At 34.2% G+C, this 17,620-nt stretch overlaps 1 protein-coding gene across 7 annotated transcripts; it reads right to left on the reverse strand.

Annotated features, from left to right (window-relative positions):
* Positions 1-551: 551 nt before the first annotated feature.
* On the reverse strand, positions 552-6,525 carry LOC136209941 (probable 3-deoxy-D-manno-octulosonic acid transferase, mitochondrial). Of its 7 annotated transcripts, none has more exons than XR_010677728.1 (15): positions 6,282-6,525; positions 6,096-6,189; positions 5,860-5,902; positions 5,524-5,646; positions 5,168-5,287; positions 5,021-5,099; positions 4,640-4,753; positions 4,422-4,519; positions 3,726-3,816; positions 3,509-3,628; positions 3,318-3,421; positions 2,984-3,199; positions 2,517-2,718; positions 2,114-2,348; positions 552-892 (listed from the first exon to the last, which is right to left on the reverse strand). XR_010677728.1 is itself a non-coding variant. In XM_066001575.1 (13 exons), exons 1-12 carry the CDS (start codon positions 6,484-6,486, stop codon positions 3,032-3,034), a joined length of 1,359 nt encoding a protein of 452 aa, XP_065857647.1. In that variant the 5' UTR covers positions 6,487-6,525; the 3' UTR covers positions 552-2,718; positions 2,984-3,031. The 7 variants fall into 7 exon arrangements, 1 of the variants encoding a protein (XP_065857647.1); XR_010677729.1 differs by adding an exon at positions 2,821-2,886 and having other exon boundaries at positions 552-2,348; XR_010677732.1 differs by having other exon boundaries at positions 552-2,348; positions 5,021-5,087.
* Positions 6,526-17,620: the final 11,095 nt, after the last annotated feature.

Here is a 17,620-nt window from a genome sequence, read left to right on the forward strand (position 1 = left end):
TAAATATTCAAACCCAACCTATGAGAGGTAGACTTGGACGAGCTGGGCAGACTCATGAACAAATCTAGTTAAAATCAGCTATATATTTTCTTTTAAAAAACGTTAACAAAAAATCCTAAGAATTGCATATGGAAAAAAAAAATCAATTTTTTGTTTGTGCATGGAGGTGAAGTTCACTCTCGCCCAATAACTCTTAATAGAAAATGATTTTTTTTTTCCATATACAATTTCTTATTCTGACCACCCTCCAACCTCTTACTAGCCTCCAATAAGGTTTGAAATTACAAATCTTCTATTAATTGAAAATTTTTATCTTCCATTAATGATTAAAAATTGAACCGTTTTACTCCCTCCATTTCATATGAAACAGAGGTAGTATTAAACATTAGACTTACAATTGCACTATAATCAGTGAATTATAATCTAATGTTCCTAACTATAGTCCGATGAACATCAAACTCAATTAAAGTGTGTGACATTATTTTTTCTTTTTTTTTTAATCTCTGCATATAAAGGTTGCAATTTTAAAATATTGTCTTGACATTCTCATCTAGAAAAAAAAACGGAGTTTCATTTATAGGAGTGTTTAATTTTTTTTTGGTTACAAGGAAAGCAAACAACAAAAGCAAAAAGAAAAAGACAAACTAAACAGACACCCGACGAGGGAAGGACACTCCAACTAGGTCGTCTCTTAGGATTTGAGCGATATCCCTAGGGGGGTCCATTAGGATTGTGAGTCCGGGAGGGGAAAGATGAGCCGCTCTAGCCATGAGATCCGCACACCGATTCTGCTCGCGGAAGACGTGAGTAAACTTGCAAGAAATACCTCTTGAACTAAGGTCCCTGATGGCAGAAATCAAATTTCTAGCCGGATGGTGCATGGGAGAGGGCCCTATAATTAGGGAGATTGCCTCTTTGCAGTCACTTTCAATAATTAGGTTCGGGATTTATAGGAGTGTTTAATGATTATATCCAAACCGAACACGTTTCAAATGGGCCATTTATGCATAATCATCTTCCACACTCAAAGGCTAATACTGGCTAAAAACATAAATTTTTGTTTTTAATCTTTTGACAAATCCATACCCTCAAATGCAGTCGTAATTTTACGGGTGTGCAAAACCGAACAAAAAATCAAACCAAACCGAATCAAATTGTAATTCAATTTGGTTCGGTCTCTGGTTTCTCAGCTATTTCAGTTTTCGATTTGGTTCGGTTCGGTTTGGGTATAAACCGAAAAACCAAATAATCGATATACTCTTTTTAATTAGGGACATTTACAGGAAAATCATAAAAAGGCTCAATTTTTACAAGTGTCTTGTCAAAAAAATTTCAACAATGTCAAATAATAATAAACAGTTTTTATATAAATAGACGTATCCTTTCAAAAAGGATAAATTAAATGTTTGATAAAATAATAATTAAAAAATGAAAAGTTGTGTGAACTTTTTCAAAAAATGAAAAAAAGAGTCAATTCGGTTTGGAACAAGACCGAACCGAACTGATATAGTTCGGTTCGAACCGAACCAAACCGAATTAAAATTTGGTTCAGTTTGGTTTATAAAACATGCCTTTATTCGGTTCGGTTTTTGAACCGACCCGGACCATGCTCACTACTACATAATTCTGGTTACAGTTTATCATTACTTTTTGGCTTAATAAATATGTTGCAATCCGTTTTGGTACATCACTTCAACTGATCCTTGAACTTTTAAAAGTTCCAAATCACCTCTACTTTTGTCCAATTGAATTCAATAACCTCATATTCTTCTTCAATTGCATTCAATAACTCGGGGTTATTGAATACGATTGGAGAAGAATAAGGAGCATTTGGAACTTTTGAAAGTTCAGAGAGCAGTTGAAGTTTTGGGCGCCTAAGTACGGGGCAAGAGAGATGTAACAGGCGTAACTTTTTCACATCATAGAAGTTGATAAAACATAAGTGAATCAACAGGGAACTTAAGCAAGCACTAAATTAATTATCCTGGTAGTTTATTTCAAGGACGAAATATCACTAATTGAAGGAACAACCAAGTCACAGATTGTAAATAGTTTGACAAAAGAATTAACTTGTGATTTTTTCACATTTAAAAGAGTAAATCATGGGCATTACCTGCAAGGATTGAATGTGAAATGCAGGAGAAGATCTCAGCTTTTGATTGGTACATCTACAACCATGTTTGGATCACTTGATGCAGGATTCCAGGCTAATGCTCAGTCTCATCTTCGGGGGTATTCCAGGTGCGAATGCAACAGTGTTGAGCCCGAAAATATTGAGCTTATCTGGCCAAAATTAGCTGGAGAGGTGAGAATAAACTGGGATATTTACCCAGTCATAGCAGGTGAGGCTGGCAAAAGATGTAAAACAAGGGAAAATTTTAGGTTATTCCTGGATTAATACTCCCGACCAATGAATTCAGGACACATGTATATATATATTTTCTTTCCACCAATTATGTTCATTGAGTGGCATTTAAAATGATTTTCTCGTAAAACAAGAGCAGAAAAATTTTCACCCTCAATTTTAAGGCAGCTGCTACACCAAGCATTTCAATAAATGGTCCTCTGACCATATCACTTTAAGAGTTCCTCTTCCAAGATATAATCAATTGAATCGGAGATGATACTGACACGAGTCCATTTCTTCCTCGAAGAACTATTCCACATCACTCCTTAGGCTCATAAAGTATCTGTGTTCTAAATCGATAGCTGGTGTAGCTGCAGGGAATCAAATTGCACAATGGTTGGTGTTACTGAAAAAAAAAAAAATAGAAAAAAAAATACAGTTTGAGCTACAATATGTATGCATATGTGTCGTACTGGTTTCCGGGCGTTTCTGTTTCCGAAACGGACACAGAAGGCCTAAACGCTGCTAAAGAGGAGTTTCTGTACAAGACAGATATGATGTATCATGTTAACTGCTATCAGGTAATTTTAATGCTACTTTTCTTAAAAGCTTTCGCTCTCAAAGGCTAATACAAACCTTATGCTCACAGTTAATTTTGTTGCTTGCCGACCTTCATTTACTTCCTCACGAAGTCCCGAAAACATGAACATTTAGCAGGTTCCACACATTAGCAACGATACCGCTAGACAGAGCACAAGATACTTGCTTTGCAGCCATGCGATGTGCTTCTAGAACTTTGGCATCGCCAAAGAGCTTCACGATAGCTTCTTCAAGCTCTAAGGCGCCAGAGACCTGCATAAGCAATGACAGCTCAGTTAATCTCAGCCTACCGGAGCCCCCAAAAGAAGAAAGAGAACATTTATAGAACTGTTATTTCATATGAAGCTAAACATGAAGAAGTTATTCAAACCTGAATCACTGACAAAGGATTTAATTGCTGCATTTTCTTTATCATTTCGGGACTAAGGCTTTGTTGTTGTTGTTGTTGTTGTGAGAAATGGCCAACGTAATGTCCTGAAAGTAGCGAAATAGTAAGGAAGCATCAAATAATGTAATGATACGAAGCAAATAACATAATGAGAATAAACATTCACCACTCACCAGTCAAAACTGCACAGCCAGCTGCAGAAGCTTCTGATATGTTGTGACCAGCTAAACCAGGCAAGAAAGAACCTCCAATTACAGCTATTGGACATAATTTGTACAAATGTCTCAGTTCACCTACCATCAGTTACGATATGATGATATAAATGAGCCATCGTGCACAAGCGAAAGAGAAATTTGAAAATAAGTAGAACACAGTTAAAAAATCTCAAACCTATCGTATCTACCACATATATGTGTGTTCCTGGTGTTATGCGTTGATGTTGAGACCTCAATGCTACATTTTGCCCTTCTTTCTGCAATTCCTGAAATAACTTATGCTAAAATCTGTGCTTGCATTTTGATAAATTCACACATTTGAGAATTACAACAGATTGTTGACCATCAAAAAGGAAACATCTTTCTTTTATTTGAAAATAACTGCTTAAATCAATAATTTCATCAGTGTGCAGAAATTACAAACATGTCCATAAAACTTAGCACATATTTTTTTATCCAGAAGAAAAAAAAAAATCTGCCCCTTGCCAAATCAAGCCAGACAACAGCATTGGCTTATGCTAAATTTTAATACCATGGATACAGCATGATGGCTAGACGTCTGCCTACCTAACGGACTAACAGAATAATACAGCAATAATATATAAGTTATAGTTGATTATGAATAAGTTATATGTCCTAATCGGCTATTATCCAATTTCAAGGCGTTTCGCTTTTAGATATTGGTCAAAGCAGGAATCCTAGAGAAACCTCAATTACTTGACCTGGATTACATGTGTAAGCAGAGTAATGACAAGGAAAAACAAGGAGGATTCTGAAGATGCAATTCAGCATGAGTTAAAAGAAAAAATATCAAGCAAGCACAGCCGATCTTGTAATGGAAGAAATTAACATCCGTAGTTGAGAATCATACTTGAGCAATCTCTTGTCCATGTTGTGGATAGCGAGGTACAATTATAGTGACAAGATCAGGGTATGATTGTATGAGCTCCTTGTGCACTCCCAGCATAACTGCAGAGGTAAAACTTAAATACTTCAGCCAAGTATGGCACATTCAAAGGCAAGGTAAGGTAATTAAATTATGACACATGAACGGAAACATAAATAAAAGGCCAAAAAGTATTAACAAACCTTTTTCTTCACCCCTATGTATGGAAGCTGCCACCCAAACTTGCCTATGGGCAAGTTGTCCCTTCAAATCTTCTATGCTTTCTACCTCCTTTGCAGAAGCATCATATTCAACAGCTGAAAATAAACGGAAAAACATCAAATTAGGGTAAACAACCATCTTTTTTTTCAACAACTACCAAAAAAGTAATAACAACAAAATAGTAAAAACAGAAGATATAATTTATATGGTAAATCTGCGCATTAAAAGCAATAGGGTAAGGCCATAATACTACTAAGTGTAGAACGTATAGGAAGATTAAAAAAATGTTTGTCCATAATACTAAACCACATTTTGGCTTCAAGAAATGGAGAGAAGTTTTCATGTAAGGTTTATCAATATACCATATTTCAAGTCGCCAGCAAAATTAATGATAGCAGGGGAGGCCTGAAGAATCTGGAAGCGAATTGCCTGCAAATTGCTCTATGGAAGACAGATGGATCACTAAAAATTGAATATGAAATAATAAGATCATAATAACACATACATACCAGTGGGACAATCAAGGAAAATCTAGAAAGCATGAGTGAAATCAGGGGAAGAAGCACCGGTTGTGACCATGATCTAAAGGATTTCGAAGAGATTCGAGCATTTAACAGTGCAAGTGGAATCTGCATAATATGAGCAGATATAAATTTTAATGCATGCGAAGAGTATACAGCCACAAACTTTCTCTCTGAAATCTGAATCAATTTTCTGGAAGGTTATTCCTACGAATTAAGTTATGAGAAATCATGAACCAATATTATTGTAATATGAAATAAACTCAGTGTCATTAGCACTACTGTCATATTTTTTTAGTAATTACGCCCTCAAAGAGTATAATGCATATGGAGGATTTACTCACACCCTTTCTCCAGGAACCCATTATGAGATTTGGCCATAGTTCATTCTCCATTATCATGATTGCATTTGGCTTCCAATAGTCCAGGAAAGCATCAATAGCAGCAGGAGTATCAAGAGGAGAAAACTGATTCAATTACAAAGTTAGAATACAAAAGAATGGAAAAAAAAATTCAGCTAAATAATCATAATAGAAGTTCATCATCAAAGAAATGAAAACATCAAACATTGCCAACAAAAGGACATTTGAATCAGAATTGAGGATACACAATATAGTTAAAATGAAACTGAATAATCTGAAAATTAGTGAAAATGAAAGTCAAAATCTCCAGGTAAGTACCTGATATAAGACACCACTTGGAAGCTGATTCTTTATAACTTCACTGCTCAAAAAATGAAAGAAAAAGAATAAGAAGCATATCATTGATTAAAAAGAGACCTTCAAACTTATGTTCTTACAAATCTACTTCTCATCATACTGAAATCATTCAAATCATTGATTGAATGAAATTGAAATAGTAAAATTATCTTAAGTGATCAGACAAAAGACAAAAAGAATTGGATGCTAAATCTTACAATGCAGACAAGGTCGTCGTTGTCATCAAGATGTTTAAATCAGGCCGGCATTGAACACACCGTCGAATTACAGGAATTGTCGCCATTCCTTCACCTGGACAGAGTATGAACTGTTTTGATTTCTAATGACTGAACCTTTTATTGATTCAGGTAAAAAAGAGATGAAAGGAATAAGAATGGCGGAACCTAAAGAGACAGCGTGGAACCATAGAAGAGGACCAGAGGGCCGAGGGATAGATGGCTGACCCAACCGTTCAGGCCAACGGGTCGGGTGCTCAAGACCTTTAAGGCGGCGCCATCGTATGTGAAGGTGGATTAACGGCGTTAGACTATAGCTCATCGCCCTGTAGATTTTGTAGAGTAGCATTCCTCTTTTTCCAGCAGCTGCCATGTCCGTCCTCTTTACTCTCCGTTGTGATCTACACGGCGGCGACATGTTTTGCGTAAATGGCCGGCGACGATGGAAGCTAGTTGAAATAATGGGCCAGAAAATGGGCCCATATTGTACAGTAAGCCCATGTTGGAGTCCAATATGGGCTCAGCTCAGTTATGAGATATGGGTCATTTGGTAAATAACAGTATATATTTTTAGGGATTACATAAGAATTCATAATTATCACAAGTTATAGTTTTGAATTATGTCAAATTAATGAAATAATTATTTTTAATATATTTTAAAGATTAGAGTTTATAAATTATGAGTCTAAAATATATTATATAGGGTTTATGATTTATAAATTGAAGTTTAAATTTTTTAAATTAGAGCCTTGGCGCAATGGTAAAACGTTGTTGTCATGTGACCGAAGGTCACGGGTCCGAGTCTTAGGAGCGGTCTCTTGTCAAAAAATTGGTAAGTGAAGACTTGCCCCCAGTACATCTTTGTGGTGGGACCCCTCCCCGGCCCCTCGCGTAGTACACCGGGCCGCCCTTTTAGTGTCTAAAAATATATTTTATTTGTTATATATAGAAAATAGTAACATATTTCCCCTATTGTTTTTGTGAAGTATACATTTATCCCTTACATAGTAAATAGTAAAATTTTACCTCCCTAAAGTTTTCAACGGATATCAATTTTACCATTATTTAATAAAGAAATTGAACATGTTGATTAGATCATTATTTTACTGCCACATTGAACCTTCCGTATAAGTTTGTCGATAAATTGTAGCAGTCTTGTGTATTTTGACAGACCGTTTGTAACTATGCCAGTAACACAATAAACATAGTCAATTTGGAAGGTTTTTTTTTCTAATAAATATATATCAAACTTAGTTATTCATATTTTGATGAATTGATTATAACTATCTTAGTAACACATAATAAACACTTTAAACATAGTTGATGTTTGAAATGTCTAATATGGCTAGCGATGAAAGCGATCCAAAGTCAGGGAGCCAACATCCCAGCCGCCCCACCAGGAGTGGCGCTTGCATGTTCTTATGTTTGCTTATAGTCACTCCATGTTTTCAATTTCTTTTTCTCGACATGTAAGTAGCTGAACAGAATTAGAAAAAAAGGAATCATTTCAAAAGTAGCTACGGTGCTTTTGATGATTTGCAGATGGATGCATATGCAAACAAGTCAGTCTGCACTTTCGCCATTTCTCATTAGTCGAGCTTACTACTTAAATTAGAAAAGCAACTTTGAATATATAAAGCACAAAGTATTAGAAGTCGGTGTTGAAGAAGAGTATTAAATTATTAACTACCACCGACTTTGACTCTTCTGAATCTAGACTTTTCTAGGCTTCTCTTTAGTTTTATGTATGTTGGTTATGCAACTATAAGAGCTTATTTGTTTCACCAGTTCCTATTTGTTGTTTGCTGCTGCTGTTACTGATATGTAGCAGATATTAATTGATTTTTCTGTAAAAAGCAACTGTTTCAAATTTTTACTAAACGCTTTTTATTTCCTATTTAGATTTGAAAGACAAAAAGTAGTTCCGAGAATTGAAAACAAGCGAACACTAAATATACCCTAGCCAAATGTGATGTATGTGCAGAATAAAAAATACAATATGAATATTTGGCCTGGTGAATTTGTGGGCAACCTAGAAGAATTGGCAGTATATAAAATTGAGTGCAGTGTGTATACTAAAGTTACATTAATAAATTAATTTATTAAATCCTCCACAATTCTTAACGTTTAGTTAGAAACGGTTTGATAAAACTGGAAATTAAGTGTTGAAAAAAATAAGTAGTAAAAGAATTGAATGATGTAACTTTTCTAAAAACATTAATTGATAATATTTAACTTAAAATGTTAAGTTAAATATTTTGACTTATCAAAATAAGTGATTTTTAACTTAATTAATTAATTTAAGTGGTGGGTGCTCGGATGTTTGGTGTGAATGGATTTCCATCACGACTCGGACTGCGTTTTTTACTGGCATCTTGGAGGTTTGACTATGGCGAATTGTCTCTCTAAGGAGGTGGAACTGCATAGTGAGTGGCAAATGAAATTTGTGACGATTGTATAGTAGATGTGGAGGTGGCGGTGTAGAAGGATTTTTGATTAGTCGGGAGAACAGTGTCCAGAGAAGACTGGGTTCCTAAAACAGCAAATAAACGGGTTCCAAGCTGCGGTTCGTAATGTTCAGACGTGTGGTACGAGCCGAAGGGAAGAAGTGCTGATCGGATGGCATGCGCCGGGTCTAGGGTAGATAAAATTAAATAGTGCTGGCTCGAGCAAAGGGAATCCCGGGCCAGCGACGGCGACGAGTGAGATTTTTCGTGATGATTCTGGCAGATGGATAGGTGGTTTTGCGGCTAATTTGGGATACTGCACGACGTTTCTGGCCAAACTATGGGGACTGTACTTCAGATTGCATATTGCTTGGGACAGAGGGTATCGAAGAGTTATTTTTGAGTTTGATAATGTCAGTGTCATTAGGATGATTAGTGAGGAGGGGGTCAGCCGGCATAGATTCTATTGGCTTATTGAGAAGTGTCATGAAATATACAACCGCAACTGGAAGGTGAGATTGACCCATGTTCTTCGTGAGGGGAATATGACATCAGATTGGATGGCTAACTACGCAGGACAGTTGTCTTGGGTTTTCACGAGTGTAATAAGCCTCCTACAGACATCCATGATATTTTATTTTCTGATATTAGTGGCACGTGTTTTTCCCGGATGACACGAGTCTTTGTTTAAGGCTATTGCCTCTCCGATATAATTTTTTTTTAAATTTTTGAATGAAGGTTGGGACGCGAAGGCAGGCCAGACATCCCAACTAGGTTGGCACCCTCGACACAGCCAACAACCCGAATATTATTAAAAAAAATAGAAGAATTACAAATAGGGAGAAGAAAGAAAGCAAAAGTAAAAGAAAAGAAAACCTAGAGAAAACGAATGTGACCTACATTACATAGATCATCAAACAGAAAAGATTGACAAAAATGGGGAGCCGTATCCCACCAGTGATTAGAAATTGCCGATTGACCAAAGCCAGCAAGCCGATCCGCTACCTGGTTGCCTTCTCTGAATATGTGTGTGATTGTCTAGCTCATATCAGATAGTTTTGTTAAGCAATTGCACCATTCTCTTTTAATTCTCCACGGGACCTCCGTCCGTTTATTACGAAGAAGATGGACCGCATGGCTAGAGTCGGATTCAATCCAAAGATTTCTCCAGTTTCTCTCCCACGCAACATTAACTACAAAGATAATCGCCTTGAGTTCAGCCACAAGTGCCGTCGCTTCCTGAATCGGAATCGCAAAGCTTCCTACCACGAAGCATCTGCTGTTTCGGAAGACTCCTCCTACTCCGACGTTCCCAGAATTGTTAGCTGCACCATCCGTGTTTACCTTTAGCCACCTCGACAACGGTGCCAGCCATCTGACAATTACGCAATCCAGCTCAGGCGTTGGTCTTTCGCAGACAGCAGCAGCCGAACTCTCACTGATATAGTGCAGCAGCTAATATCTTAAAATTTGGATTTAAGGGAGATCGTTGTAAAAAATAGCTCGGTTCCGAATGAACCATATGAACCAAACGCAGGTAACCACAGAGAATATCCAGCCTTTCCTCCATCTCCTCCTCACTCGAATCTCTCGGATTCTGCTAAAGAACCCCTAATCTCGCTATTAAAATAGCAGCTAACGCCAAACTTGTCAAAAACAACATTTCACATCTCATGAGCCACCTGACAATTAACAAACAGATGATTAATTGATTCACCCTCAACTTTGCACAACTCACATCTCTGTGCAAGATTCATTCCTCGGGTTTGTAGCTGTTCCTGAACCGCCAATTTGCCGTTCAGAATTAGCCAGCAGGTAATGACTCTTCTAGGGGGCACGAAAGGATTCCAAAGGAATTTGCACCAATTGACCGCTTCCCCTTGACTGAGCTTACGGTAATAGTCCTGCACTGTTAGCTTTCCGGAGTCAGACGACTGCCATATGCAAGCGTCAGGCTCATCAGTACCCTCAACGCGTCTGACATTATCCTGCACATTATCAGGGAGATTTTGAAGGTTAATCCATTTAAATACATTTAAATTAAATAAATGCTTAACATTTTAATTTTAGTGACTGTTATTTTAGAACGAAAATTATATCCTCAGGAATTATAATTTAGATACTAGTTATGAAAATCAAAATTTAAATAATAACTTAAAGTCTATATAATTAATTTAGTATAATATCTATAATAGAATGATTAACAATGATGTAATGCTTCCAATCTCTCTCCATATAATTCACTAAAATTTTGGTAAATTATAAATGGTTTTAGCGGGATCAAAATTGATAAAATTTGGGGACCAATTCGTGGTCCATGCTTGTTTTATATACTAGCTAGGTGATGTAATGGTCTTCTATGTTTAATCCTAATTTATAAAACAATTAGTCAATTCTAATCTTAATTTATTATTTTCATCTTATCTTACTTACCAGTTTATTTATAAAAACCATATATATCATTAATTAATTAACTAACTAATTAACGGAATTTTGAAAAATTATCCCCATTACCTGGGATGAGTTAAGAACGGTAATAGCTATCTCCGTCTTATGAAGATCCCAACATATTACCGTTAGGGTTACCCATAAATATACCCATTACAATGTAATATTGATATAAAAAGTTATATTTTATATTATGTATATTAATAATATAAATTTGCAAAAAAAAAAAAAACTAATCCTAGAATATAATTATATCCTATAGTGATTAGGATAAAATTATAACTTTTCTCTTTTTCAATTGAATTCTAAACAATTAAAACTTTCTAATCCTTAATCTTCTATTATAATAAAATTCCGGGTTATGAAAATTTCAACTTCCTATTTAGTTCAAACTTATAAATTAGAAAGTCTTATTCCATAATTTTCACTCAATTCATTAGATTGGCATGCTCATCTCTATTATTCGTATAATAAGGTATGCCATTGTCAATCAATCTAAGTATTTTCCCAACTACGATACTTCATTCCATTCAATCTGATGCGTTATGTATTCAACATGAAAATGTGAGAAAAACAAAGGAATGCCCAATAGAAAAGAAGATGAGTTAAACAATGTTGATTAAAATGGGAATTTAGAGTTCTTTCATCTCCACTGCTGTTCAACGGATATGAGTTTTGTCTTTTGACAAGTTTGGTTTTATCTTGTCCTATGACAAGTTTGGTTTTTTCTTTTCTTTTCAATTCTTGCATCAAAAGTTTTTTTTCTCATCCGGCGTCATCAAGTAATAACTCTGGAAAATGCATTCTAGCTAAGATGAGAGTTTTTTAAGGAAATCTCAGACCTCAGCTAGCCGAGGCCACGACTATCAAAGAAGCTTTAAATTGGATTAAGTAGCATTTCCCCAGTGAGAAAATTCAAATTCAATCGGATTGTCTCGTCATAGTCAAGACAATTCAATGGGTTTAGAAAGTCATTCATATTTAGTTGACATTATTTCTGATTGTATTCATTTATTACGAGATTTAGTGTGCTCTATCTCCTTTATTAAGCGTTCAGCGAATTCGACTGTCCATGCTCTAGCAAAAGCGGTCAATTCTGTGTCTGTTCGGAGGTGAGTGAGCATATCCACCACTATTTCTTAGCAATATTCTTTCATCTGATTTAAGTTAATAAAACTTGACATTATTTCAAAAAAAAAAAGGTAAGTTAATTTACTTCTCATCTATGTTTTTTTTGCTGTTTGCGTTTAATCATCATAAGATCCCATTACCCATTGGTACGGGGATGGTGACAACTTTATCTCCTTTTTTCCTCAACGGGCGGGGATAGAATCCCCATTACGAATGGGGATAGGGATGTAATTTTTCGCCCCATCCCCGATCCGCTCCATTGACAAGCCAAACTAACAAACACCTGAACTGCTATAAATCACTATTAGTAAAAATATATAAAAAGGACAACATGCGCTTCTCTCATTCTTGAAAGAAACTCAGATTTGGACATTTCTTTAATTAATTCTGTTGATACTATAATTAGAATTGACATACATATGTATAATAATATATATAATAGTAGAAAGTAAATATATAGTAAAATATACGAGCACGTACTGATATAATATTAAGGGTAATTAATTTATTAGTCCCTGTATTTTGACAAAACACACTGTTTAGTCTTTGTATTTTTAAAAACACATGATAAAGTCCCTAACCTTTTTCTCGATGAACTGTTTAGTCCTAACGTTTTTCTCGGTAAACTGTTTAGTCCATGCCGTTAGACTCTCATGAAGATTTTGTTAGTCAATTTGGACTTGCGTTCTTCTTTTCCTTTATTTTCCTTTCCTTTAAACTCTAATGCATCTGAAATCAACTTTGAGTCTTTTTCTTCTTGATTTTCTTCTTAATCGTTCAAATTCATAAACATTAAGTCTGTTCTTTTTCTTGTTCTCCATACAAATAGCTTCTTCTTCTAAATTGGATTTCCTCTTCTAAAGTTTGAAGGTAAATATTAAAGGGTAATTTAGTCTTTTCTGAAGTCATAAACGGTAAAAAATCTAACAAACAGACGGTAGGACTAAACAGTTCACTGAAAAAAAGGTTAGGGACCTTACCATGTGTTTTTGAAAATACAGGGACTAAATAGTGTGTTTTGTCAAAATATAGGGGCTAATAAATTAATTACCCTAATATTAATTTACATATAACACTTATTTAAACCCCTCAACTAAAACTTCAAATTAGGACCTTAATTAAAAAGTTAAAGTGTAAAAATATCCTAACGTTTTTGGTCAGGAGCAATTTTATCCCTAACGCTTAAAATGGTACAATTTTATCCCTAACATTGGAAGTCAATAGCAATTTTACCTCTATCGTTAATAAATTAGGTCAATTTGAGAAATGATTCATCAAACGGTCTTCTCGGTCATGAATCTTCTCATCTACACTTCACACGTGTGTCATTTTGTCAGTAACAAATCACAAACATGTGTTGGGATGTGAAAAAAAAAATAAAAAATACTATCTTTTTGTACAAATTAGACAAAAAAAAATTCAAAAAATTCACCGAATTTATAATTATTAATCTTCAATTCTATTATTAAATTATAAAAAACATGAAATCCATTTTTTAGAACTTATTTTATACGTTTTAGCAAGCAAGAAAACTCCAAGCAACGCGCGAAAGCCGTTTCCTCAGGTTAGTTTGAAAGAAAGAAAGGAAATGATATGCAATTGGTGCAGAATAGGAAACAAAAGTATATGTATTTTATAATAGTGTCTGAAATTGATCCAAATTATCAACGTTAGGGGTAAAATTGCTCTTGGCTACCAACATTAGGGGTAAAGTTGCACCATTTTAGACGTTATGAGTATTTTTACACCTTAACCCTTAATTAAACTATTAAAATCATCAATTAGATCTCTGAGCTAATAAAAAATAATCATCAATTAAGTCTTTATCTTATCCTAAAATCAGAAACCGTAACTATTTGACATATGGTGTAATGATCTTTGTGTTAGCTCAAAATTGGTTTAGGGAAGAAGGTCTGAAACTGCTTAACCAAATGATTTCGATGAGTATTCAATTGATGATTTTTACTTAACATAATGACTCAATTGATGATTTTTACTTAGTTTAGGGACTTGATTAATGATTTTGATAGTTTACGGTCCTAATATATTTTACTTCTACGTATAATATTAACATTTTTTTAAAGGAATACTAAAAAATTTATTAAGAGTAAAATATGTATTTCACTTTAATATTTATGCTGACAAGGATTATAAATAGATGAAATATGTTATCAAAGTTGTTCAAATCAGTAATCGTTATATTTTTAACATGCTATTTGGTGTCTAATCTATTCAAAATTTTATCATTTGGTCTCTGATTTATTATTTGATCATATTTGATCCATGATCTATACACTTAACCGAATCGTTATTTCATTGATAAGTAATAATATTTTAACACTTGAACTTAATAGATTTTAGTTTAAAATTTGTTTTTCATTTTTAATCTAATTAATTATATGTGTGGCAAAAATAGGTCAGAGGCCAAATAATAAAATTTTAGATAAATCAGGAGCCAAATAATGTTTTAAGTTTTTTTTTTTTTTTTTTTTTTGGTCAAAAATGTAATTTTTGTTACACATTTTGGTGAGTTTTGAGTATTTTTGTCAGAAAATAAAATTGATGGACTAAATAGCAACAATGACCTAAGTTGGAGTATACAATAAAAACTTATATAGTATTATATATTTCTCTAGATATAAAATTATGGGCACAAATTTCACTATCTTGTTATCAATTATTGCAAGAATATTATAAGTGAAAAAAGCACACATAAGCTGACTTGGAATTCCAAATTCATGATTTTATATAATTTATTCAATTATTTTTGAAACATTTTGTTTATTTATTTATTTTTGAATGAATTTTGTTTATTTATTTAGTTAGGACGTTTCCATCAAAGAAAATTCGTTCATCATTTTCTGCTGTTTTATAGCAAAGACTTGGATTGGAATAAAATCTCTGAAAAATAAATGTTATAAATAACCAAAAAAGTTAATAAATTTGCACAACTTTCATTATTTTGTGTTTTTGTTTTTGTCTATATCATTATAACTATATGCTCTTTACTCAATTTTAAAGGTTTAACCGATTTAAAGTTAAGATATTATGTTTAATGTATACATTTCAATTATTAATTATAAAATTAATGATTGAAATTAAATTATTTACTAAATACCTATTTAGTTTCTATAACTTAAAGAGTTAAATTTCAACCCTTAATTAATAATTGAAATTATAACACGATAACCGAGTATTTGAATTTCACACACGTGTCCAAACGTCTTGGTGATCTTCTTTGGTATCAACTTATAAAATAGAATCGGAGGTCAGACGGGTCCGTAGTCCGGCAAACCCGCTCCGATGACTAAGTCAGTTGGTGATTTAGGAAAGATTGAAGAGTATAGACTAGTTGTAACTTGTAAGATAATAGTTAATGTGCAATATCTTGTGACTTTACCTGTTTATATATATAGGTTTTTAGGCTGAGACCATTATTAACTAAGAATCTTTATGAGCTGAGAGTTTTCGTGTCCTGTAAGGAATTTTTGTCCCAAGAGGAATCCTTTATTGTTCTCAGATGTTCTGTTTATAGGAGACTGAAGCTTCTGAGACCGTCTTAAGCAGCTCCATTGCACGTGACGTATTTGCCTAAAGGGCCATGCTGATGTCACGTGTATGATGTCATTTTGCACGATATCATATGTCGCCCCCCTTTTGACTTACAAATTCTTTCAGGATTTGTACTTTTGGGTATACGGGAGAAACGAAAGGACCGTTTGGTTTTTTCCTTGTTGATTGCATGTATTGGATTTGTGCTCATTATTTCGGATGATTTCCTTCCCACGCTTTGCTGATGTGTCATCCTCTTAATTGGCTTGGAAATCTACGCGGGATGCATTTTTCTCAAAAAATAGCGGTTGTGTTTAATGATAAGGTACTTTTGACTTTCCATGTTCCGCTTGTCTCTTCATTTTCTTCTCTAAGTGTTTCCTACATCATTTCGATTGCTTTTATAATGTATTTTATTCCTTTTTCCTCTATAGCTTTTCATGATCTCAACACTTTTTGATTATTGAGGACCTATAGCCTTATTTGATTCCAACACTACTGTATGCTTTATCCCTTTCATTTTTCCACCATTTTTTGACTATTGAGGACCAAAGGGCTTCTTTGGTTCCAAGGCCCTTTTACTCTGTCTTCTGTTTTAGCTTTTGAGTTTTGAAAGTAGCCGACCTCTTTAATTCGAAGCTTTTTCCTAACATGTCTGTCGTAGTAAGTCCTTGATTTTCTTTATCTTTTGCATTTCTTCTTTCTTTTGTTCATTGTGTATAATGGGTCGCAAGAAACCACAAACTGAGAAGGGTACGACCTCTAGAGAATCAAAGAGACCTATTGTCCCCAATCTTCGAAATTATGAACATACTTTTACCATGGTGACTCATTACTCTGAATTCGCCCACCTAGATTTTGTAGCTCCAACTCACGGTCAGGTAATAACCCTTGCTCTTGAAGGATTTCTGGGGTTTTATAAGATATTTTTGGATAACGAAGTTCATCTCCGCTTCCCTGCTGGTGTCGTGAATGTTCTAAATAAACTGGAAATATGTCCGACGCAGATGTCTCCAAATGGTTGGATAGTATTGCCATCCACTTTTATCATATTTCTTTGTCATATTTTCATCAATTTCATCTAATTTTCTAGCATTTCAATATAATTTCATTAGAAAACAAAGGCAAATATTGGAAGAAACAAGCAAAAATAGGCCAAAAACCATAGGTCTCGGCGAGATGTCATTTCGTCACAAGATAAATTGCAAGGAAAGAAAAAAGGAAAAAAATAAAAGTCTAGGAGTAGGTCTCGACGAGACCTACCTAAATTCGCAAAATATCCAAGTCTTCAGCATTTGGTCTCAGCGAGACCTCCATAGGTCTCTACGAGACTTGTGCAGTTCTGCACTGCAAATGGACAACTCATTGCTTCGAGATTCGCCCATGTCCTTCTACGTTTGGATGCCCAAGGCCATTTCATGCACAAATCAATCATTTTGGAGGTTACCAATTATCAATTTCAGAATTTCATCTAGATTGGAACAATCATTTTCCTATAAATAGGCCTGAATTGTAGGAGAAATGTCATTCCGCTGTAGCCTAGCTTTTGGGCAACCCTAATGGGTCACACGTGGGACTTGGATCGGAGGATAAAATGGTAATTTGAGAGTGGACACTATCGGGGCCGAAATTTATATAATAAGGGGTTAATTTGATTAATTGATTTATTTAGTTAATTATAATTAGATTATAGTTATGGATAAATTAATTATACGATCATAAATTAATTAAGTATAATGAAATTATGTCTCTAATTAAATTATTTTCCTAACATATAAATAAGTAGTATTCCAATGAGATTAGAATTAGATTTTTTTTTTGGTAGAATTAGAATTATTAATTATATTTATATTAGATATAGATAATATTAATAATTATATTTATTTATTTAATTAGTAAACCTATTTAGATTGAGATTCTAATTAACTG

This window comes from Euphorbia lathyris, chromosome 10, assembly GCF_963576675.1.
Source record: "Euphorbia lathyris chromosome 10, ddEupLath1.1, whole genome shotgun sequence".
NCBI lineage: Eukaryota > Viridiplantae > Streptophyta > Magnoliopsida > Malpighiales > Euphorbiaceae > Euphorbia > Euphorbia lathyris.